Source organism: Panthera onca, chromosome C1 (assembly GCF_046562875.1).
Source record: "Panthera onca isolate mPanOnc1 chromosome C1, mPanOnc1 haplotype 2, whole genome shotgun sequence".
In the NCBI taxonomy this organism is placed as follows: domain Eukaryota; kingdom Metazoa; phylum Chordata; class Mammalia; order Carnivora; family Felidae; genus Panthera; species Panthera onca.
The window spans coordinates 170745420-170771119 of NC_138346.1; the positions used below are offsets into that span (position 1 = coordinate 170745420).

The 25700-nt window shown below is 41.3% G+C and overlaps 1 protein-coding gene across 1 annotated transcript; it reads right to left on the reverse strand.

The window, feature by feature from the left end:
* Positions 1-1176: 1176 nt before the first annotated feature.
* L1TD1 (LINE1 type transposase domain containing 1) lies at positions 1177-19084 on the reverse strand. Its single transcript, XM_060623570.3, has 4 exons — positions 18844-19084; positions 17625-17699; positions 5711-6788; positions 1177-3255 (listed from the first exon to the last, which is right to left on the reverse strand). Exons 3-4 carry the CDS (start codon positions 6695-6697, stop codon positions 1609-1611), a joined length of 2634 nt encoding a protein of 877 aa, XP_060479553.3. The 5' UTR covers positions 6698-6788; positions 17625-17699; positions 18844-19084; the 3' UTR covers positions 1177-1608.
* Between the last annotated feature and the right edge of the window lie 6616 nt (positions 19085-25700).

The following is a 25700-nucleotide window of genomic DNA, read 5'->3' on the forward strand; positions in this document are numbered from 1 at the left end:
TTTACCACTGGGGGGAGAAGGGTGAAAGGTACATGGGACAGTACTATTTTCTCAACATCCTGTATCATTTCACAAGCAGAGCAAAAAAGTACTTTTAGTTTTACAAAAGTAAAGAAAAACTAGGAGGGGTGCATGGATAGCTCAGTCGGTTAAGCATCAGACTTTGGCTCAGGTCACGATCTCACGGTTGAGTTTAAACCCTGCATCAGGCTCTCTGCTGTCGGCACAGACCTGCTTCAGATCCTGTAACCCTCCCTCTCTTCCCCTCCCCCACTCATACTCTTTCAAAAATAAATGAACATTAAAAAAAGAAAACTGGGATTAAAAACCCTGTTAGCCAGTAATAGCAATACAATGCAGCAAAGTATGATAATGGAGTACCTATGATTAATATCTTCAGTTTTCCCACCCACATGCTCACAACATAACTGAAAATGGACTCCTGTGATGCTCATTCTAAAAACTGGGGTGGGGCGAGTGCCTTGGCTGGCTCAGTTGGTGGAGCATGTGACTCCTGGTCTTGGGGTTGTAACTTTGAGCCCCACACTGAGTGTAGAGATTACTTAAAATAAAATCTTAAATAAATAAAAATAAAAAATGGAGGGCAACCAGCCTTACTTTAGATCTATTGGCCACAAAGAAGGATTTCCCATCTACTGAGGTGTATCATGTTGGGCACAAATATCACCTTGCAGAATCTTACGAGACACCCACGAGGAAAGAATGAACCCAGGCACAGATGAAAGAACTGAACTCAAGAAGCATTAGTAACTTGCCTGGGGTCACACAGTAAAATTAGAACTCCAAGCCAGGTGTACTGAGGCCAGGGCATTTGAAATAGCAATCAGTTTGCAGAAAGGCCCATGAAGGCCAGAGTCAGAAGGACTGAACTGAGAAAAGAAGTGTATTTCAAAAGCTGGACTTTTTTTTTTTTGTAAACTGAATATACTAAATAAGCCCTTGACACAAAAGCCATAAAATGATTACATCATTCTCTTAATTTCTTCAGTTATCAATACATTACAAATCATTTTTTTTTATTCTAGACTAACAATTGACAATACATTTGACCTCTCCCTTGGATGGGTTTATGTAATAAAATGTAAAATTTAACTATATTAATGACAAAATAGATTAGAAAGTGTAAAATAGAAAACATAAGCAAATGAAGCATAATCAAAGGAAAAACATTTAATATAAAGATTCAAGATTGACATCATGACATTAAAATTGAATATCCTTCTCAAGATAAAAGTTCAACTTTTCCATCTTTTTTCTATTTAACTTCTGTCATCTTTTTTCCAGTGCTTTTCTATTACTTTTACCCCACCTCTTCCTATCTGGTTACAAACAGATTCCATCCCTCTCCCCGGTAGTTTAGAAAAGTCTATTCCTATGCAAGCTACAATGATTAACACCATTTTAAAACACCCTTTAACTATGCCAACAAAGTAATCTTCCCTTCCCCTACTCCCCAAATACACTGTTTGAGGTCCATCCTCCTGGGTAGAAATGTGGCATTTTATTTTCAACCTTTCCTTATTGGTTTTTGCTGTGGGAGGAAGGTAATATATATTGTGTACATGTATTTATAGTCATCCTAGAATGCTAAAGTAGATCCTCCAGTAATTCTTGCAACGAGGGTATGCAAGAAATAAACTTTGTGAATTCTTCAGTATCAAAAAATGTCTTTGTTTTACCTTCAAAACTGAATGCCAATTTGGCCGGGTATAGGATTTTAGGTGTAAAGCCTTTTGCTTGCAGAACTTTTATGATATTGCTCCATTTACTTCTAGCATCTAGAGTATCCAATGATAAGTCTGCTGTCAATCTGATTCTTGTTCCTCTATAGGTTATCTCTCTTCTCTTTCTGGAAGCCTTTATGATCTTTTCTTTATCATTGGAATTCCCAAATTTCACCAAGATGTGTCTAGGAGTGAGTCTCTTCTCATCAATCTTACTAGGTATTCGGTAAGCACTAACAATCTCAAGACTTGAATCCTTTAGCTCAGGAAAGTTTTCTTCAATGAGTTCCTTCATTATTTCCTCTGCTCCATTTTCTTTATTATCTTTTTCTGGAATTCCTATCAAGCGGATATTGGAGCTTCTGGATCTATCTTCTATGTCTCTTGACCTTTCTCTATTTATTATCTGTTTGGCCATTTGCATTGTATCCTTAGAGAATTCTTCAATATGATCTTCTAGATTGTCCATTCTCTCTTCAAGTATGTCTATTCTGCTATTGAGAACATCTATTGAGTTTTTTATTTCCAAGACTTCTGGAAGGTAACTTTTAATATTTGCAACCTCCTCCTGGATCTCTCTGAAGTTGTTAATTATACTTCTTCTAAAGTTTTCTTCTGTCTCTTGTATTAAGTCTGTTTCTTTAGGTGTTTGCTCACCTGTTTGTAGAGTTTCCTGTCTCTCTTTCTCTGTTTTCCTTGAAAATCTGGAGATTCCTGATGGAGTACTTGATTTTGTACATAAATGCCTTTTCTGCTCATCAGAACTTCTCTCCAGTGATTTTGAGGGAGAGGCAAAACACCAAGTTGGACAAACTGTCCCAACTCCCTGGTTTCTAGGTGTGGCTGTTTCTTCTTTATTCTGGGTTTTTTGTAACATCCGGTGTTTCGCTAGTTTTTCCTTCTCAAAGTTGGGAGCCAAATAATTATAAGCAATTTCTTTAGGTCCATATGAGGCCTCTTTTCTCTCAACTGGGGAGGCAGGCTTTACATTTTCTACTTCAGAGTCCTCTTCCTCCCACGATAGGACTACTTCCATTTCCCACTCTGAACCTTCTTCCTCCTCTGGCTCAGAATCTTCTACCTCTTTAATTAAAACAATTTCCAAGCCATTACTGGTTTTTTCCTCAACTCCACATTTTGTATTTACCAAAGAATGACACTGAAAGGTTGAATCCTGTTTCTCACATAATACTGAAGCCTCCTCTTCTTCTTCCTCCTGCAGCTCTGAAGCCTCTTCTTCGTCATCCAGCTCTGAGGTCTCTTCTCCCTCCTCCTCCATCCCTGAAGCCTCTTCTTCCTCATCCAGCTCTGAGGTCTCTCCTCCCTCTCCTTCCAGCTCTGAGGCCTCTTCCTCCTCTTCTGTCTCCCACTCTGAAGATTCTTCCTCCTGGGTCTCTAAGTTCTTCACCTCCTGTGGCTCAGCAACCTTAACCTCTTTAACAAATAGAAAGCTCAAGCCATCACCAACTTCCCCCTCAGCTCCATGCTTTGAATCTAGTAGCGTTTTTCCCTGAAAGAAAAAAAACTGAATAAGTAGTATCATGTGCCTTTTAATGGAATTAATGTTTTCACTGTCTAAATTTAATTTTGACTGCCATTTTCACAATTATCAAATAAATAGCTGGAAAATTATTTAGGTAATACTTTTTCTTGAATGTGTAAGTCCCCAAACAAGTCAAGTTTACTCTATGATTATCCCATCACACCTGCAATCTGTGTAGCACTTGCAACAAATTTCCATCAGGTCATGTTTACTATGTTCCTTCTATATTCCCAACACTTAAGTGTTTTGTGCCTGACTCTCAAGAACAACTTGTATTTGTGAATGTCTGAGTATATGCAGGACAGTATGGTAATGAGACTCTGCGATCTAATTTCAGGAATATTATCAACCCACACCCCCCACTCACATTTACTTTTCTCCCAAAGGAAACAAAAGTAAATTTAATATTTCTTAAAGATCCCACGTTCAAGTTCCAGCCACATTGTTCAAAAGGAAAGCATGCTTTGGTTAAGAGTACAAGCTCCTAAATCCAGCTGTCACATTTGCTACTGGTGCCTCAACTTGCCCTCTAGAATAGCATCTAATGTAATGCACTACTTCAGATTATTGTGGAGGGTTAAATAGGACAGCCTAGGTACTCAACTTAAGACAATGTCTCCAATATAAAAGTTAAGAGTTAACATTTCTTGAAACCCTGTACTTGCCTCTAAATATTCCGTTTAATGCTCCTTGTTACAAAAGGCTCTTCTTCCCTATTCGGGGTTGGTTGATAGATATTTGTCCTTCAACCTTCCCAGACTGTTTAGAACAGGTTAGTTGCCTCATCTGTGCAAATCTCCAGGGAATAATTTCTAGGATTAAATGCTTATTCTCAAATAAAGAATTTGTTGATCCAAGTGTATTTCCTAATTCTAGACTGTCATTTTGCAAAGATGTTATACTAGAAAATGTTGAGAGGGAAGGGAAATTAGGTACTCTTTTCAGAACCCAGCAAAAATACTGGCTTAAGCTACAGACCTCTGAAGATACAAATAAATAGAAAGATATTCTGTGCTCACGGATTGGGAGAATTGGTATTGTTAAATGTTTATACTACCCAAGGCAATTAGCAGATTCAATGTGATCTCTATCAAAATTCCATTGGCATTTTTCATAGAATAATTCTAAAACTAGTATGGAACCACAAAGGACCCAATACCCAAAGCAATCTTAAAAAGAAACAAAGCAGGAGGCATCATGCCCTGGTTTCAAACTATATTACAAAGCTATAGTAATCAAAACAGTATGGTATATGGTATTGTCATAAAAACAGACTCATAGATCAATGTAAACAGAGAGCCTAGAAATAAACTCACACATATATGGGCAACTAATTTATGGACAAATGACCCAAGAACATGCAATGAGGATAGTCTCTTCAATAAGTGGTGCCAGGAAAAATGGAGAGTCACATGCAAAAGAATGAAACTAGATTACTATGTTATACCATACACAAAAATAAGAAATACACATCCAAGATGAAAGAGAGAGAGAGAGAGAGAGAGAGAGAGAGAGAGAGAGAGAGAGATTGGGAGAGGGAGGGGGAATCTCTACAGTATACTACAGGCATTACCTTTCAAGATTGGGATTATGAAAAATATTCAGAAAATAGTGTTTTCAATGAAACCAATAAACATGGGAATATACTCTAATACAATGTAAGAAACAAAAACTTTTATACATGCAATGGATAATTGCTAAATATTAATATTAATGAACACTCTGACAGGCTTTAGTAAAATAGATTTGCATTTCACTGAATGTTAAAAAAGAGGACTTAGCAGGACTACTTTATACATTGAAATTTCAACCTAATTATACCTGATACTTTTTTTCATAATCCTATTGCTTGAGGGCTTTTAATTGAACTTATTTATTTCTATTCTTCCTCCTACTGTTTTAAAAGCCACTATTCTAGTGTTTATCCTTAAATACATAACATATATATAAATTCATTTTCTTTCAATGTCTATAATAAATATGTACAATCTCTTCTCAGAGCAACTCAAATCTTTTTAACCTATTCCAAGCTTTCAATGCCACACATTAAAAGAAAAAGAGCCTTTAAGTCATTACTTTTAATGTCATGCTTTTACTTTTAAGGATTTTTTTTTTAAGGAATTCTTTCTTTTTAAGTATTTATGAGAAAGAGAGAGCATGATCTGGGAAGGGGCAGAGAAAAGAGGGAAACACAGAATCCAAAGCAGACTCCAGGCCCCAAGCTGTCAGCTCAGAGCCCAACACAGGGCTGGAACTCACCAACCGTGAAATCATAACCTGAGCTGAAGTCGGACGCTTAACCGACCGAGCCACCCAGGCGCCCCTTTAAGAAAATATTTCTTAAAAATTGGTTTAAACTTCAGAATAACTTTGCCAACTATTATACTTCATACATAAACTCCAAAGATCTATATATACTTACCACTTTTTCTCGAATCCCGTATCTTCTTCCTCCTTTCTTTATTTTTTCACTTTGTGGGAGTATATCCTTCAGTAATTCTTTCATAAACGGTTTTTGGCTAGTAAAATTGCTGAGGCTTTGAATATCTGAAAAGATCCTTACTTCACCATCACACTTAAATGCTAATTTAACTTGACATAGAACTTGAGGTTCAAAATCATTTTCCCTCAGAATGTTGAAGACGTTACTCCATTGCTTACTGATGTCCAGTGTTGCCGATGAAAAGTCTGCTGCCAACCTAAGTACTGCTCCTTCATCTTCTCTGGAGGTTTTTAGAATCTTCACTTTATTATTGTTTAAATTCTGAGGAATTTTTTCCTCTCTTTTTGCTTTGACCACTCCACCCTCTCCAATCTCGATGTTCTCTCCTGTTACTTCCATATGGATCCTACTATCTCCCCAAGTGTTATCTATATTGCTTATGGCTTCTTCCATACTTTCCATGACTTTGTAATTTTGTGACTCATCATAGGACAATTCCTTACCTTGGTTAGTACTGTACTCTTCAGCTTTATCTAATCTGCTACTTCGTTCATTTATTTCTTTTCTTTTAAAAGTCAAATTTTCAATATCCTCAACTATTTTAGAGTTTGCTCCTTCTATGTTTTCTACCAATCCTTTTTTTTGTGTGGTTAAACCTTTTATTTGTTGGCACTCCTTTTTGGTACTGGAGTTCTTTGGATTTTTCACTTCAGGTATTTTACTTTCTACTCCTAAAATTTCCTTTAGGTCATTTTTAAGAGAGTCCCTTATCTCTTCAACCATTAAATCCAGATTTTCCATCAAGCCTTTAAACTTCATCAGCACAACTGCTGACATGTCTTTGCATTTTAAATCTAATACCTGAGCCATTTCCTGGTCAGTTTCTATCAACTGAATTCTTTCCCTATGAGTGATATTTTCCTGCTTCCTTGCAAGTCTATCAACTTCTGACTGTATAAGGGACATTGTGGACACGTTTTTATTTTCCTGAAGAGTAATTTTTGTTCTTGAAGGTCTGCTAGACTCCCCCAAACTCAAATATCTTTAAAAAGATTATCTGAAATACAAAAAAAAAAAGTAACTTGTTTACTTAACAATTATTTTGAGAAGCACAATGACCAAGAGTATAAACGTGGTTATTAAGTAAACTGAGTACTCCACAATTTAATATAAAGGGTAAACCATAGGTTACATAGGGTAACACATGGGTATATGCACATAAACAACAAAAAAAATCAGAATTCAAAATTCATACAATATGATTAATACCCCATTCAAGTAAAGATTTAAATGCCATAAATCAACCAGTAATGATGGAAATTGGCCAGTTTCCCATACTATTAACTTTGCTGCCTATGTTCGCTGTCAGGATCAAACAGATTATGGGAAAATAAACATTATTAAAAGAGTGCACCAGGGGCACCTGGGTGGCTCAGCAGGTTGAGCATCCCGACTTTGGCCCAGGCCATGATCTCACAGTTCAAGAGTTTGAGCCCCAGCATCTGACGTGCTGTTGTCAATGCAGAGCCCATTGGGGACCCTAGATCCCCACCCCTCTCTCTGCCCCTCCCCTGCTCACACTCTCAAAAATAATCATTTTTTAAAAAGAGTGCACCATACCAAATTTTTAACGCTTAAGGTGACTTGGATGGAATCATAACGGAAAAACAGAAGGCCCTTTTTTGATTGCAGAGAAAGTTAACATTAAGAATTTTTCTTAAAACCAGCTCAAGTCAATTAAGAGTATTACTTTCCAGAATGCAAATATTAATACCTGAGGGGAACAGAATAACTAAAAACCATGCCTACTCCCATGTCACAGAGGCCCTGGACCTTTGCTTGAGGAGACTCAATTAGGCTGTTCATTTGTTTTTAATCATTCTACCCTGCTGTCCTGACCCTGCATGGTGGAAAGGGAGAAACCACTCCCATCCCTTCATCCCTTAATTAACAGGGATGAGAAATGGCTATGAACAATAGACACACTTTGGACAACAGCTGGGATGCCTGTTCCTTAATCTTTTCCTCTGCAAAGCCTAGTAGGTATTCGTTTGAGTGGACTACTGTTACACTAAAAATTGTACCACATGCTGATTCATCACTGCTGTCAAGACCCAAACTGCTTGAACTTACAGGTATGAAAAGAAAAATTATATCCCCTTCAAGAGGATTCAGCAACTTCATGGAAGGGGACTAGGGTAAATACACAAAACTAGTAGCTATTATTGAAGCATATGAACAGAAGAGAAAGGGGAAATAGGACTCATGAGTGTTGACCATAGCTTTGAGGAACAGAACCAGAAAACCTTCCAAGCATCTAGTGGAAGGAGGATACAAACCACATATAGTAACAGAAAACTTCTCTGGACTTGAGTCATGTGATTGAAAAAAAAAATCACTAGATCTGGGGCAAGGTTAATAAAAGATGCATATCCATTTATATATAATCCTGGTAAAACTTCTGAATGCAGACATGAGCCATACAAGTTCCCAGACATTCAATCACATTTATTGAGCACAGACTATATGCTAGTTACTGTGCCGGATAGCAAAGGAAAAAGATGTTGAGTAAAAATGGACATGGAACCTCCCCTACAAGGGGTGAACATCTAGGGAGAAATAAATATCAAATGGCAACTGTGCCAACTTACAAAGTAAGGGTCGAGGGTCATGAGCGTCTGTCTATACCAGGTGTCAACTGACATATTCAGGGAGATCCAGGAAGGCTTCCCTGCAAAAGTAGCTCACACTGAATCTGAGAAGTGAGCAGCAGCTACATGGCAAAGAATGGAAGAAAGTACATTCCAGAAGCAAGGCTGGAGCAAGCATCTGCTGAAGGGGAACATATGGCAGGGAAGGGGCATAGAGAGAGGGAGAAAGAGGATCCAAACAGAGCTCCACGCTGACAGCTGAAATCCTGATGCAGGGCGTGAACTCGGGAACTGCAAGATCATGACCTAAGCGAAGTAGGACACTCAACCAACTGAGCCACCGAGGCACCCCAAGGAAAAAAAAACAAAATAGGTTTTAAAGGAAGAGCAAATTTCATTTAACATATCAAGCTTGAGGTGCTCTTGAAATAGAGAATGAGTTGGGGCGCCTGGGTGGCGCAGTCGGTTAAGCGTCTGACTTCAGCCAGGTCATGATCTCACGGTCCGTGAGTTCAAGCCCCGCGTCGGGCTCTGTGCTGACAGCTCAGAGCCTGGAGCCTGTTTCAGATTCTGTGTCTCCCTCTCTCTCTGCCCCTCCCCCGTTCATGCTCTGTCTCTCTCTGTCCCAAAAATAAATAAAAAAACGTTGAAAAAAATAATAATTTAAAAAAAAGAAATAGAGAATGAGATAAATGGTTCTAGAACCTAACCTACCCTAGTTTCTGCTCTGCAAGATACACTTTTGCGAATCATGTGCCCATAGGCAGTTAATTCCATAGCTAACAAACAATCCAGAAAGGAAAAAAAACAAAAAAAACCAAAACTCAAATTAGCCTGAGACAAGATGAGATGACAAGCCACATACTGGGGAAAAATATTTGCAAAAGAGACATCTGATAAAGGATTGCTATTCAAAACAGACAAAGGACTCTTAAATCTCAGTAAAAGTAAAATGAACCGGATTAAAAAATGGACAAAAGACCCAAAGAGACACCTCACCAGGGAAGATACACAGATAGCAAGTCAGCATATGGAAAGATGTCATCAGGTAAATGCAAATTAAAATGAGATACCACTACATGTCTATTAGAAGGGCCAAATCCAAAATAACTAACATCAGGTGCTGGTAAGAATGTGGAGTAACAGCAACACTCATTTCACTGCTTATGGAAATGAAACAATGACACAGCTACTTTGGAAGACAGTTTGGCAGGTGCTTCAAAACGGAACATATTTTTACCATCGTGTTCCCTGGTATTTACACAAAGGAGTGGAAAATTTATATCCATACAAAAACCTGCATACTGAGGTTTAGAGCGGCTTTATTCAGAACTGCCAAAACTGAGAAGCAACCAAGGTATTTTTCAGTAGTTGGATAAACTGGGGTATAGCCAAACAATGCAGTATTATTCAGGGCCAAAAAGGGATGCGTTACTAAGACATTTAAACATGGAGGAATCTAAATTGCAAATTTACCAAATCCAAGAAGCCAACCTGAAAAGGCTACGTACTATAGGATTCCAGTTACATGACATTGTATTAAAGGCAAAAGTGTAGAGACAGAAAAAACATCAGTTGTTCTCAGGGATTGAGGGGAGGAAGATGAATAGGCAGAGCACAGAGGATTTTTAGCAGTGAAACTATTCTGTATGATAGTGGTGGACACAGGCCATGTACTTGTCAAAACTCACAGAAACTCATAGAAAATTCACTCACCAAGAGTGAACCCTAATGCAAACTATGGAGGGATAATGATACATGAATGTAAATTCACCGGCTGTAACAAATGTACCACTTGGTGTGGGATGATGAGGCAGGGGCCATGCAGGTGTGAACCTAAAACTGTGAACCTAAAACTGTTCCAAAAATTAAGTTTATTAGTTAAAAAAAAAAAAAAATAGCATGAAACATCTTGCCCACAATGATGAAGCTTAAAAAAATATAACTTTGAGGACTACTACAAAAGGGCTGTGACAATCATAGGGGGCAGCGCCTGGGTGGCTCAGTGGGTTAGGGGTCTGATTTCAGCTCAGGTCATGATCTCACGGTTTGTGAGTTCGAGCCCCACATCAGGCTGTACTGACAGCTAAGCGCCTGGAGACTACTTCGGATTCTGTGTCTCCCTCTCTCTCTGCCCCACTCATGCTCTCTCTCTCAAAAATAAACACTAAGGGGCGCCTGGGTGGCTCAGTCGGTTAAGCAGCCAACTTCGGCTCAGGTCATGATCTCACGGTCCATGGGTTCGAGCCCCGCTTTGGGCTCTGTGCTGACAGCTCAGAGCCTGGAGCCTGTTTCAGATTCTGTGTCTCCCTCTCTCTGACCCTCCCCCGTTCATGCTCTGTCTCTCTGTCTCAAAAATAAATAAATGTTAAAAAAAAAATTAATAAACACTAAAAAAAAAAAAAAATCATAGGAGCAGCTGATCTATCATTAACATCAGGGCAAAAAGATACATACTTAAAATCCTACAGTTCAAAAATTTCCCTTACATAAAATCTGAAGAAAAATTATGATAAAATTAAAAGAAAAATTTCTGTATATGGAATTCAAATACTAAAGGATACAGATATTTAAATTCCAAAATAACTCGGTCAAAAACTGAAGGAAATTTAAAAATACTGAATGTCAGTAATAACTACTTATAGCAGGTAGTGAAAATGGTGCTTTGAAGGAAATTTAGACTTTAAAATATTAAAAAAGTAGAAAGGATGAAATGGAGTTAAACTGCTAGATAAAGAATGAAATAGACCCCAAAAGTTGAAAACACTTATCCTCTGATGACAGTTGACCAACCTAGAGAGAAAAGGCACAAATAAATAACACTGTAAAGAAAAAGGGGATACAACAGCAAATAAAGCATAGTTCAAACACAGGATTATTATTAAACTTTCACAATTAAATTTGAAAAGTGAGAAGCGATTTTTACCTTGTTGGTTCCCAAAGTCTTCTAAAGATCAGGAAAAAGGAAGTATTTTTTTTTAAAGTTTATTTATTTTTTATTATTTTTTAAAATTTATTTTGAGAGACAGGACATGTACACGCAGGCACATGAGCAGGGGAGGGGCTGAGAGAGAGAGAGGGAGAGAATCCCAAGCCCAACATGGGGCTTGAACTCAGGGAATGTGAGGTCATGGCCTGAGCCTAAACCAAGATGCTTAAGTCAGATGCTTAACTGACTGAGCCAACCATGTGTCCCTACCCCACCCAGAGCATGCAACTCTTGATCCCAGGGTCATTGTTGAGAGCCCACGTTGGGCATGGAGCTTATGGAAACAAAAAAACAAAAAAACAGAACAACAAAAATGTAGGGCACTTGGGTGGCTCAGTTGCTTGAGCATCCCACTCTGGATTTTGGCTCAGGTCATGATCCCAGGGTTGTGGGATAGAGCCTTGCGCCTGGCTCTGCGCTCAGTGTGGAGCCTGCTTAAGATTCTCTCTCCTCTCCTCTCCCCCACTTGCACTCTCTCTAAAAAAACAAAACAAAAACAAACAAAACCCAGCGCTGTAAGAGTTTAAAACAAATAATTTATAGATGTAAGTCACTACATTAACTATTCAAAAAAATATTAGTTGCAAAAAATCTTACACTTAGCATTCACTTAAAGTACGAACAACAGGAGGTCAAAGGAAAAATGTATACTAAACACGTTCATTAGTTCAGAGAAAAGGTCAAAAAAGTAAATGTAAGGATGACTACAAATACAAAAAGTGATAAAAATTAGTTATACACATTTCATCCCTCCTAATGACAAACTGGAAAACCGAACACCAGGCATTGCACCTGAAGCGAATCAAAGCAACTCTGAGGAATCAACAGTAAAGTCCACTGGGGAGGACTTTCCGCAAGGCTTCAATAGAGGGACTTAATCTAGTTTAGGAGGCCAAGGGAACTGTGTGTCCCCTTATCTGGATCTGGGTTGAACAAAGCAATGTAGAAAAGCAGGAAACTTTGTTTTTGAAGAGCAGGAAATTTTGAACAGATAGAGCATTAAACAATCCTAAGGAATAGGAATTTTATTACTTGTGATAGTATGGTGGTTATTTAAGAAATGTCATTTTTAAAGAGATAGATACTATTCAAAAGAAAACCACAGGCCCAAAATGGCAGCACTCAGGTTAAGGCCCCAAGTCAGTAAACTAAGACTTAATACCTACTAACTGCAGTTTCAACCCAGAAACGTAACCTTTAAGAGGCCAATCGGGAATTTTCTGGTCAGCACCAATAATCTGTCACATGAGCCCACTCCGTCCCCCAAGGACGAGGAGATAATCCATCCTTTTGTCCCCAGATGAAGGGGACCTCACCTGAACTAAATCCTTTTTCTGTGTATGACTTCCTTGTCCTGCCTTTAAAAACCTTTCCTCTTCTTCAGACCTTTGGTGCTCCCCACTATTTGCTAGAAAGGATGTAGACCCATTCATGAATCATTTAATAAAACTGTTTGAATTTTTTGTTTTAAAAATACTTAAGTTTAGGGGTGCCTGGGTGGCTCAGTCAGCTTAAGTGACTGAGCCTGCTTGGAATTCTCACTCTTCCTCTCTTTTTGCCCCTCCTTTGCGTGTGCCTGATATGCCCCGATTCGAGACCCCCCGACAACAATCCACCAGAGTCCAGAGTCAAAGCCAAGCGGCAAGGGTCGTTTATTGCAGGTTCGAACCCGGTCCTCCACGCACTCATTGCCGGTGACGCTAAGAGGCCCCGAGCGAGGATCTTACAGCTTCTTTTATAGACAGGCACAAACAAGTTAGGGATTTTTTTGCAGTTACAGAGCTGTTATTGGTTGACATTTAAATTTGAACACTCAGCAGAACTTGATTGGTTCCCACCCACCTTTAGGTCAGACCACAACTGGGCACACCCTAGCTGGTTCTGGGAACGGCTGAGGGGGGGGGGGTGTGGGGGGGGAGCGGGGTCTTTTCTTTGCAGTTGTGAGTACACCTGGTAATTTTTCTTAGTCTCTCATGCCCTCTCTCAAAATAAATAAACTTAAAAAAAAAAAGTAAGAAAGAAAAGAAAAAAATACTTAATTAAAAAAATAAATAAATAAAAATACTTAAAATTAAAAAAAAATTTTTTTTTAATGTTTATTTATTCTTGAGACAGAGACAGAGCATGAACAAGGGAGGAGCAGAGAGAGAGGGAGACACAGAATCTGAAACAGACTCCAGGCTCTGAGCTGTCAGCACAGAGCCCGACGTGGGGCTTGAACTGATGAACTGTGAGACCATGACCTGAGCCGAAGTCAGATGCTTAACAGACTGAGCCACCCAGGCGCCCCGATACTTAAAATTTTTTAACTGAAGTACTATTGATAAAATATTATGGTAGTTCAGGTGTACAAATAGTGATCTGACAATTCTATAACATGATATGCTCCCACAATGTTGAATACAGTTACACAACAATACTGAAGTTTTTAAAGGTGAAATGACACGTCAGCGATTTACTTTAAAATACTTCAGCATGGGACACCTGGGTGGCTCAGTCAGTTAAGCATCCAACTTCGGCTCAGGTCATGATCTCACAGTTTGTGAATTCAAGCTCTGTTGCTGACAGCTTAGATCCTGGAGCCTGCTTCAGATTCCGTCTCCCTGTCTCTCTGCCCCTCCTCCGCGCACACTCTCTAATAAATAAATAAATAAACACATACATACATACAATACTTGAGCAAAAAAAAGTTAGAAGAATAGATGATGCAAATGGGGAAGACACCTGTTCTTGAATCTAGGTAATGGGTATGAACTTATTCTTGTATGCTTGGATGTGCTAACATTTTTTTTTTTCAAGAGTTTAAAAATTTTAAGTAATCTCTACATCCAACGTGGGGCTTGAAGGTCAAAAGTTATACACTCCAGGGACCGAGCCAGCCAGGAGACCGTTCTGACATTTTTAACACTGAAAGTTATTAAGGAAAACCACTGAGGTCTCCCAGCTGAAACAGACTGCTCTGTATGTCCTACAAGAGATACTATCAGAACAAAACCTCAAAGGAAACTGAAAATAAGGCCAAGGTTGTACAAACAAATGCACAAAAATTAAAGCACAAAGGTAATAGAGACCAAATAAAGCATTACCCAGGACAAAAGCATGAAATTAAGCAAAGAACATTTTTCAGTTATGATAATCCAAACAAATTATCTGTGCCCCAAACAACGTGGCTAATGTACAACAATGTGGCCAAGTCATAACCAAGAAAAGGAAAAGTCAAAAGGAGGAGATAAAGGTAGAAATTTAAAAGGGCAAAAAATAAAACCAAAAGCCAAGTAAAAATTTTCCTTAGAGACACAAAGTGCGAGAAACTAAGCATGAGGAATGATCCAGTATAAGGATTTTAAAAAGCTGGTTTCCGGGCACCTGGGTGGCTCAGTCCTTTGAGGGACTTTGGCTCAGGTTGTGATCTCAGTTTGTAAGTCGAGCCCTGCAGACGGGCTCTGTGCTGACAGCTCAGAGCATGGAGCCTGCTTTAGATTCTGTCTCTTTCTCTGCCCCTCCCCCGTTCACACTCTGCCATTCTCTCTCTCAAAAATAAAAACATTAAAAGAAATTTTTTTAAGCTGGTTTACAAATGCATGGTAATAAAAAAATCTAAAGGAAATAAATGATATCCTAGCAAAACTTTTAAATAATCAGTGGCGTGGGGCGCCTGGGTGGCTCAGTCGGTTGAGCATCCGACTTCGGCTCAGGTCATGATCTCGCGGTCCGTGAGTTCGAGCCAAGCGTCGGGCTCTGTGCTGACAGCTCAGAGCCTGGAGCCTGTTTCAGGTTCTGTGTCTCCCTCTCTCTGACCCTCCCCCATTCATGCTCTCTGTCTCAAAAATAAATAAACGTTAAAAAAAATTTTTTTTTTTTTTAAATGATCAGTGGCACATGGCTGGCCCAGTTGGTAGAGCAGGAGACTCTTTTGAGTTCTAGCCCCACATTGGGGGTAGAAATTATTTAAGTAAATAAATAAACTTAAAACAAAGAAACAACAAAAAAAAACTTTTAAATAATCAAATATTGATCCACAAAGTAAAAACCAAACACAAACCCTTCATCACATCAGTATTCTCAACAACAACAAAAAAAAATCAATAAAACATTCAATATTTTAAAAGGATCCATATCCAGAAGTTTCCACTGAATATACGGAACAATTTTCATCAAATAGTTCTGAACTGCAAGGAAACCTAAAACAGGTTAAGTAATTCACAGAAGAGGGAGTAACAATTCTAAACCGCCACAAAAGATCATTAATGTTTCTTATATTAAAATTTTCTATAAAATAAGCTAAAATAAACAAAAAGAGTGAATGCAAAGAAATACCAAATATTTGAAAAGGTGCCCAACCCCAGAAGCTGGAGAGATAATAATAAAAAGAAATGATCTCTTTTATCTATCTGGAGTGGGAATAGTTACAACTTTTCAGGAAATTGGAAAACCTATTAAAAATCAGATAGAATACACATAACTCTCGCCTTGAGAACCTAGGCCAGGAATACAACTACCTGTACTTAAGAATACAAAGACAAAAGGTTTAGCACTGAACCTTTTGTGACAAAAGCCCAGAAAGCAATGCCTTTTAGTAGGAGGATTGAACCAAGGAAGGTCTACCACAAAATGGAATTATAAGCAGCTCTTACAGAGTGTATTTAGAGACCTAACACAACAGTTGGAATGTCCCTGATACGTTTAAAAAAAAAAAAAAAAAGCTGCAGAAAACACATATAGTACAATTTCATTTTTGTAAATACACACAAAACCACAGAAATGAGAATGAACAGTAAATGTGAAAATATGGTCAATTTTATGAATCAGGAAAATGCAAAACACAACAGATTCTAGTGTTTTAAAAAATGGATTTTAGCCAGTGATGGGGCAAATGTCCGCCCACTTCACCTTGAAAGGGGAACTGGGAATTATCAGAACCTTTTGGGTAATTAAAATGGGAAAAGTATAATACCATTTAGAGAAAGTTCTAGTCAGTCTTTTCCTTTATTCTTCTGCCCTGCACTCAGAAAAAACCCCAGATACTTGTACGTAGTCAAGAAATGGTAAACCAAACTCTGGGTGGCCACAGAGAATGGCGTGGGGAGTATTAACTGTTCTTTTTCTAGCTAAAAGTAAATCCATAGTATAGCAGCAAATTCAGAAAACTAAAAAAAAGAAACCACTAAGAACCAGCAGCCCATTTTAAAAATTCACTATAGGAAATGCAAGTTGATAATAAACATATGAAAAGAAGGCAGTTAAGGCCAAGGAAGTGCAAACCGAAACAAGCTGGTCCATCCAGGAGATTAAGGGAAACTGTATTCATCCTCCCCCCACCCATTGCCTTGGGGTGTGAATTGCTAAAGATTTCTCGCCCTTCCTAACAGGTTCCAGTTTCCATAGCGAGCCCTCGCGTGGGATCTTCAAGTTCCTTAAAACATAAATCCAAACTCACAGCTGCACTGATTATAAGCCTCCAAAGTTCTTCTACACTAAACCCCTCTTCGGGACAGTCCAATCTGACCCGAAACCTTGCAAGTCTGCTCCAGCCTCAGTGTTCGCAGATCCTGATTTCCACCCTGATTAGGGATTCTGAACCCAGGGCAGATAGAATTTCAGGATGTCTAGGATCTTGGGTAGGAAAGAGAACACATATTTATCCTCGTTAATCGCTGACAGGAACTTAGTTATCAAAATAAATGTGAGATGCAGAATATGTGATCTTTTTTGAAATGTTGATTTATTCTTGAGTGAGAGAGACAGAGTGCAAGCGGGGGAGGGGCAGAGAGAGACACACAAAATCCAAACCAGGCTCCAGGCTTTGAGCTGTCAGCACAGAGCCCACGCAGGACTCCCACTCACAAACCCAGAGATCATGACCTGAGCCGAAGTCGGACGCTCAAGCGACTGAGCCACCCAGGTGCGCAGAGAACATGTGATCTTCTTAACCTATTTAACAAAATCAAGTGGCAGGTCTAAAGTACTTTTTAATCCGACATAATGAGTGTAAAACTGTTTCACGAGACACCTACAACACAGGAAAATACCTGCGATCGCTAGCGGTGACAAAACCTCAGATTCTGCTCCTCACGGCAGACAACCACAGCCCCAGGCGAAGGATCCCCCGCCTACCCCATCTGCTGCCAAGATTCACGGCTCATTGGTCCAAAGGTCAACTGCCCAATTCACTCTAAACTCCGCACAGGCACTCTTGCCCTCCACTTCCGCAGCTACACAGCCGCTCAACCGCCGCCAAGTCTCAGCTGCTTACCCAGTGAAGGCCGTTCACCTGGAAGAAAGTTCTCTGCACAACAGGGCTTGGTCTTCCGCACAGCTGTCTCCGTGCCTAGGGTTCAAACAAAGTCCACCATACGGAATTTAAGTTTAAGGTTTAATATGTAGATGAAGCACCCCATTTTGTACATATAGGGGGAAAAAAGGCTCTTCTCTAGCTGTGTTTGCTTAGATTTATAGGATCACAGAAGTATGCAAAGATACAAAGTTATTAATGTCCGAGAGAGGACCTGAGGAGAGGACAGAAGGGAAGGGAAAGATCCAGGGCCACAACTGAGAGGTAACCAGAGGCACAGGGAAAGAGGGTGCTTGTTTCTTTGTGCTAGTTGGGGTCGATTTTCTAAGACATTTTGGCAGTAAACATATATTCCTTTTGCCGTTTGAGAAAGAATTCAGTCATTTCTCCCAATCAAGGAAAGGCCGAAACAGTCGTGGCCTTTAAATCCATTTCCTGGGGCGCCTGGGTGGCTCAGTCGGTTAAGCGTCCGACTTCGGCTCAGGTCATGATCTCGCGGTTTCTGAGTTCGAGCCCCGTGTCGGGCTCCGTGCTGCCAGCTCAGAGCCTGGAGCCTGTTTCAGATTCTGTGTCTCCCCCTCTCTCTGCACCTCCCCCGCTCATGCTCTGTCTCTCAATAATAAACGTTAAAAAAAATTTTTTTTTTAAATAAATCTATTTCCTTTACTTCTACAGTTTATGGGGAATACTGTGGAGACATGGGTTGGAGATTTAAGTTCAAAGACTCGCATCTAGGAAATGAGGACACATGGGACATCCAGGTCCGCCTGGTCCCAAAGCTCTCACTCATTCCATTGCTCCCCCCAAGATACCAAGTAAATTTGCACCTCCCCCACCCTTCTTTTGAAGGCAGTACTTAAATACTGCCTAGCGTATTTGACTGTATTTTCTCCTCCTGGCACTGCTATTTCTACCTTTTGTTTAAAAAGTTTATTATTATTTTTAGCAATCTCTACGCCCAAGGTAGGCGCGAACTCAAGGCCCCCGAGATCGAGAGTCGCGTACTCTTTTCACTGAGCAGGCCAGGCAGGGCCCCTGGCACGGCTTTTCAATGTCCCTACTTTTGGGGGTAAAGGACTCTCGGGAAGGTGCCTCTCTCACCGGCCGGTGCGGGGCAAAGCAGGTAGCAAAGCGAGAGGGTCCCAGGAGGGCCCCTGGTCCCCACATCTGTCAGCCTTACCTGGAGAAGGGATCCAGCCTGAGGGCGCACACGTGTGCCAGAGAAGGAGGCAGGACGGACTCAGCACTTTTTGCCAGCTCCTCCCCTCCCCGTGCGGAGTTTGCAAGTCCCTAGGCCCAATCCCCTCGCAACCTGCACTGCCTCGCCCCCTCCCCTGGACACCTCCTCCAGTCCTGCAGCGCCTGCTGACTTCCCATTGCTGGCCGCCACCTGAGCTCCAGCCCCCGGCTCCGCGAGGAAGGTGCCCCACCCCACCCGCACTGACGCCCTCCGCACCCAACCTCCCACCCCGCCCCACCCCCACCCAGTCTCCACCTCCTCCAAACCCGCCCCGACTCCAGGTTTGCATCTCAATAAAGTCGGCGCTAATTGCCCAGTTTACTCAGGCTGTAACCCCAGGGGTCATTCTCCATTCCTCTCTTTTCTTCAATGCCCATCCCCCCCTTTCTTTTTAATGCCCACACCCTTGAATCTGTCCACTTCTGTCCCTCTCCTTGGCTCCAGCGGAGTCGGAGCCCGCCACCTCTCCCTCGTCTGTTGGTCTCTGCAGTCCGTCTCCACACCATCCCTTTGTGGCTTTCCATTTCCGGTAGAGTAACATTTCTAACTTCTCACCCCATCCTGACCCCTCTTTAGCTGTTGTCTTAGTTCTACTCCCCATAACAGAACCGGTCTCCTTTCTCCTCCTCAGAAAACACTGAAATTCTTGCCTCAGGGCCTCGGCACTAGCTATTTCCTTTGTGAGTTATTTTTTCCAGTTCTTTTCATGCTCAGGACTCAGGTCCATGTTAACTCCTGTAAGAGGCCTCCCAGACCACCCTTTCTGAGGGAGTCACACACCCTCTCATATCACCCTAGTTATTTGGTTCCCAGTTACCAGAAATTTCAACGAATCCATTCAACTCAAATTTCGTGTTTTCTTGGAGTGTGTCTCTTCCACTTCCCCACTAGAATATAGACTACAAGGACAAGAATCTTACCTTTCTTGTTCACTGATTTACCTACTGTACCTCGACGGATGGCAAGTATGTACTCAGCTCTCCTGGGGAATGAGGAAGGGAGCAGACTTGCCCAATGAGACTGGTGGTACTCACAGTGCAGCTAACCATTGATGGTCTCCAGAATGAAGGGGGGTGGGGGGGGGTGGACCAGGAGTTCAGGGAGCTGTACTGAGTTGGAGACTCTGGGGTCCCGGGTGGATGCACTCCCCAGGAGTGACTTACAAGATTCACATGGAGGTTGCCACAATCAAGGTTATGTAGCTAATAAGCAGTGAAGTCTCGATATCCAGCACTGCCCCCTAAATGTGTGTGGGATACTGGAAAAGCACTGTTAACCTCAAAATAAAGAGCCACAATGAGAGGCAGAGGGATGTTTACGTGGGACCAAAGAATTGCAATTCCGGGAGCAGAGACTGAGGTAAATGTGCAGATAGTGTCCTGATTGTAGGGTGAAAGCAAGGGAGGGGGAAGGGAGCAATACCCTAATTGAAGAAAAGAAAAACAAGGTGTTTTTGTTTCTTTTTTTAAATGGGTGTTTTAACAGCTAAGCTACTCTGGGTTATACATTGATTGACTATAGATTCTATCTTCAGAAAGTCCACAACCATCAGGCTTGTGATCAGGACGTTTGTCCTGCTAAGTTCTCAGACAATTGCTTCAAATACTTGCTATACTGCCCAGTCCAGAGGTTTTGGCCCAGTTACACCAAAGGCAGGTGTGCTATCTCTCTCCGTAGTTCTTTTTTAAGTTTATTTATTTTGAGAGAAAGAGAGAGAGAATGAGTAGGGAGGGGCAGATAGAGAGGGAGAGACAGAGAATCCCAAGCAGGCTCCGAACTGTCCATGCAGAGCCCAATGAGGGGCTCGAACTCACAAATCTTGAGATCCTGACCTGAGCCAAAACTCAGTCGGATGGTTAACTGACTGAGCCATCCAGGCACCCTTCCATATTTTTAAATGGCTCCAGTCATGTCAATTTTTCACAGTATGTAGTCTTTTTAAAAAACTCCTTCTGCCTCTCTGGCATTATTAATAAAATCACTCAAATGGAAAAAATTAAAATCAAATAGCACAATCAAGTGTTTGAATGTAAGTTGCAGTTTAGGTCAAATACATGAGCTGGAGTAGCATGCTGAGTGACAGGGTAGGGATGCGGTCAGCCGTATTCTGAATGATGGAAACCAGACCAGACAAATGGCCTTGTTTCTTTAACAAATAAATATCAAGGGGAAAAGAAAGGCGGGTTGGGGGGCAAAGATTAAATGTCAATCTTTAAATCATTAAAAGAAACTTAACATATTATAAGGAAGAAAAATTCTTCTGCCCTTCAAGCTCTTCGAGCTAGACTAAGAATTCAGTTTACATGAGACAGGTCAACAGGAGAAAGTGCCAGTTTATTATGTGTGTACAGAGGCCCAATAATGAAATGAGACCTAAGAAATGACCCAGGCAGGCAGAGTTTGTACTTTTTAGACACAGAGACAATTTGTGAGGCATTGGTGGGATAAAGAAAGGGGATGCTTGGGAGCTTTAATGTGTAAAGGCTTTTTTTGTTTGTTTTGTGTGTGTGTGTGTGTTTTGTTTTTTAGGTTGGAAGCCCAATATAGGGCTTGAACTCCTGACCCTGAGATCAAGTGTTGCATGCTCTACCCAGCCAGCCACACCCCCCTCAATTAGTAAGGATTTCAAGTGGGATCTGGGCTCACATAGATGAGGGAAAAAGTAACAAGTTTTGTTTCTAAGCTCTGGTAGCTTTAAAGTTCTTGGTGGGGGTGGGGAGGACGCACTTGGGTGGCTCAGCCGGTTAAGCGTCTGACCTCGGTTCAGGTCACGATCTCTGGGCTTGTGAGTTCCAGCCCAGAGTCAGGCTCTGAGCCTGGAGCCTGCTTCAGGTTCGGTGTCTCCCTTTCTCTCTCTGCCCCTTCCCCGCTCGTGCTCTTTCTCTCTCAATAACAAACAAACATCAAATAAAGAGAAATATTTTTAATTTAAAGTTCTTAGGGGATAAGGATGTCTTTTTACTTCTTAGTAGAGAGAGACTACCTTTCATTGTGGAGATTTGTTTCCTGCTTTCGGCGGGACCGAGGCGCGAGTCAGTGTTCTGTCATAGTGGCCCCTTTGGGTGGCCTGCCCGTGGCCCTACAATACCGATTGCATTAACTGAATGCCGCTTGTGTGGAGCTTGTTAGGATCCTGGCTCCAATAATTTGAAGAGTACACAAAACAGGAGACAAAAAGGAAACCCTGAACACTGTATCCTTGATATTAAGAGATTAACTGCCACTTGCATTAAGCATAATAAAGGGACTGTGATTAGGTGTTGAAAGGAGTAAAACCTCCCAGCCCTGTGTGCTGGCAGTTTTGGGGGGGGGGAATATTTGAGCCTTGAGCCTTAGGTTTAATGGGCCAATCAAGGCCTATTTATTGTAAAGGTGGAGTTGCTGTTGGTTGCCCTAGAGGACACGGTTGCCAGCTGGAGGCTGCTGCCTCTGGGGTTTGCAGGGACCTTCCAGAGGGCACGTGGGCTTGAATAGTTGGGGTTTTTTATGGTAACAGAGTCCTTTATTTGGGGCACCTGGGTGGCCCAGTCAGTTAAGCATCGGACTCTTCATTTGGCTCAGGTCATGATCTCAAGGTTCGTGGGTTTGAGCCCCATGTTGGGCTCTGTGCTGCTCCCAGGGCAGAGGCCGCTTGAGATTCTCTCTCTCTCTCTCTGCCCCCCTCCTGCTCTCTCTCAAAATAAATAAACTTTAAAAAAATGTATATTGCTTTATTTATTCTGTCCAGTAATATTTGAGAACACTAACAATATTAATGGAACTTAATCTGAGAGAAATTCAACTTACATTTTGTTTTACATCTCAATACATTTCAATAAGAGAGACAGCCAAAATAATTATGGCCAAAATTACCATGTCAAACACTTAGGAATGCTTAGCGTTACTATGTCTACATTCAGTTTTTGGTGTAAAACTCCTTGGCTGTAAGAAAGAACATTTGGTGCACTCCAATGACTGGAATATTTCCTAATATTTCCAATATTCCAGGAAGTTGGATGGCTTCCTCTTGGCATTTCTTTTATGATTGTATGAATGGAGTTGAGTGGAGAGGTGCTCAGCATGTTAATCCTAAAAACAAGCACACAGCTGATTGCTATAGTTATAAGGAGACACACAGGGAATGCAGCTGCCTAGCATTTTTGAGGCCAAGAGATTAAGCATAAGAAGTTTAGCTGAGGGCCGCCTGGGTGGCTAAGTAGGCTAAGCGTCCAACTCTCGGTTTCATCTCAGGCCATGATCTCACAGCGTGTGAGTTCGGGTCCCTCATCAGGCTCCGCACTGACAGCATGGAGCCTGCTTGGGATTCTCTGTCTCCCCCTCTCAGCTCCTTCCCCACGTGCTCTCTATCTCGCTGTCTCTCAAAATAAACACTAAAAAAAAAAAAAAAAAAAAAAGTTCAACCTAGCTTCAGGAATTAAAGACCATGCCAGAAATAGTATGAAACCCAAGTGGGGGGTTAAGAAAACCTCCAGACATGTACAAATCACTCTTACTGGCAATGGTGGCAGTGAATTTTCCACCATTTCCCCTGTGATTTTGGACAGTCTCAGGGCTGAGTCCTCTGCACAAGAGCCCACCTGATAGCTGCAGGCAGGTGAGAGAAGGCCATGGCATCGTGGTCACCTGACCCACACTTTGTGGTGTGCCTGAATAATTTCTTTTTTTAATTCTTTTTTTATTTATGTTTGAGAGAGACGGAGACCTGTGAGCAGGGAAGGGGCGGAGGGAGAGGATCCCAAGCAGGCTCTGAGCTGCCAGCACAGAGCTCCAGGCAGGGCTCGAACTCACTAAACCATGAGATCATGACCTGAGCTGAGATCAAGAGTCGGATGCTTAACTGACTAAGTCACCCAGGTGCCCGACATCTGAATAGATTTAAGACAAACTACTCAGGAGGTTTGGGCAAATAGGGTGAGTTTTGTACTGGGCTCCTTGCCTGACACCAGTTCATCTGGAGTCTGCCCAGCTCTTTAGACTTGACCTGCCTGTCAGGTTAGAAGATTTTGCCTGGTTCTAGTTGGATTACCAAGCTGACACTCTGCCACCTGCCAGGACAACCCTGAACCTGAAAGGAAAGGTGTTCTTGGACCTGTAGCAGAATGCTGAAGGAAACCAGCCTGGAGTTCTCTGGCTGAAACACAGCCCTGACATTTATTCTGCTTAGAATGCCTTTCCTCACCAAATTCTACCCTCCTTTCTAGGTCAATCAACTCATTTGTCAAAAAAGTTTTAAGTTTATTTATTTTGAGAGAAAGAGAGAGAGAGAGCATGGGGGAGAGCCAGAGGGAGAGGAAGAGAGAGAATCCCAAGCAGGCTTCATGCTGTTAGCCTGGAGCCCAATGCAGGGCTTAAGCCAAAACCAAGAGTCAGACGCTCAACCAACTGAGCCACCCAGACGCCCCTCATTTGTCAAATATTTATTGTGTATGTACTATGTGCCAAGCACTGCTCTAACAAAGTTTTGCTTTGATGACACTTCCTCTAAGAAGTACCTTATTGGACTCCATAGCGTCAGTTAGGATCCGAGTCCCAGCATCCTGGGACTTGTGCTATTCAGCCACTCATCACTGTGCACAGTCATTGTGTTCTTGGAATGCAGTTATGCTCACTCAGAAGAGCTGGTTCCAGATTCGGGCTGTTGGGTTAAGACGACCACTCTACCAGCTGTGTGACTTCAAGTAAGTTAGTTACCCTCTCTGAGCTACTTTTTAAGAATCTACCAAGTAGGCAAAATAATACCTATTTCATGGTGTTGGGAGAATTTGAGATAATTCAGATAAAGTACCTTTCCCAGTGCTTAGAATTCACTAATTCTGCATTGCAACAAGTCTGTTAAATACAAGAAAGTATAGGGAAGCCAAGATACCTCCAACAACCTGTGTACATTCTTTCAGATTTTTCTACACATACATGTACTTACATAAAATATGAACCTCTTACATCAGTGACCTTACCTTGTTTGGGGATTTTGATGAGATTTGAGTTAAATATAAAAAAGCAATTGGGGAAGAATTATGCATAATTGAAGCTCTCCAGCAATGAAGATGAGATCTCATCAGGCAATTTACTTAACCCCTTTATACCTCTGTTTCCCGTAAAACTAGAAATACTATGGTACCTACCTCACAGGTTGTGGATTAAATGGAGTAAGACATGATGGGGCGCCTGGGTGGCTGAGTCGGTTACGCCTCCGACTTGGGCTCAGGTTATGAAATTGCAGTTCATGGATTTGAAGCCAGAGTTGGGCTCTGTGCTGACAGGTCAGAGCCTGGAGCCTGCTTCAGATTTTGTGTCTCCCTTTCTCTCTGCCCCTTCCCTGCTCACACTCTGTCTCTGTCTCTGTCTCTCTCAAATAAATAAACATTAAAAAAATGGAGTGAAACATGCAAAAGTTTTTAGAATAGTGCCTCAGGCATGGTAAGCCTCAAATGTTTGCTATTAATGTGTTAATTTCATCATTTGTTTAAATGCTTGGCAGGTTCTCCCCCCCCCCCCAAATAAGTCCTACGTATTTTTTTGTTAACGTTTTTTCTGGGTAATAATTATTGTCATTGCAATTGTGAATGTATTTCCCCCCAAGTCTCTTGTTGATATGTGGGAGAGGGGTGGCTGATATCCTACTGCTAATAGCTCATGGCGCAGCATCTGTTGGGATAGCTAGATCTTCTAAACAGATTAATTTTAACATAACATGTTAATTGAAAAGATAAAGCCAAGCAGCGAGTTCTAGGATTGGTAGAGAAGGCTCGGCCAAACTTGCAGGGGAAGGTCTGCACAAGGTTTGTTGGAAGCTGTGA

What these genes read in the sequence shown, in the direction of transcription:
- L1TD1 (XM_060623570.3), bottom strand. Translation starts at nt 6,697, where the DNA reads ATGTCCCTTATACAGTCAGAAGTTGATAGACTTGCAAGGAAGCAGGAA. An exon ending in ACGGGATTCGAGAAAAAGTG is followed by an intron (nt 3,256 to 5,710) that starts GTAAGTATATAT and finishes TTTTTCTTTCAG; the next exon opens with GGAAAAACGCTACTAGATTC.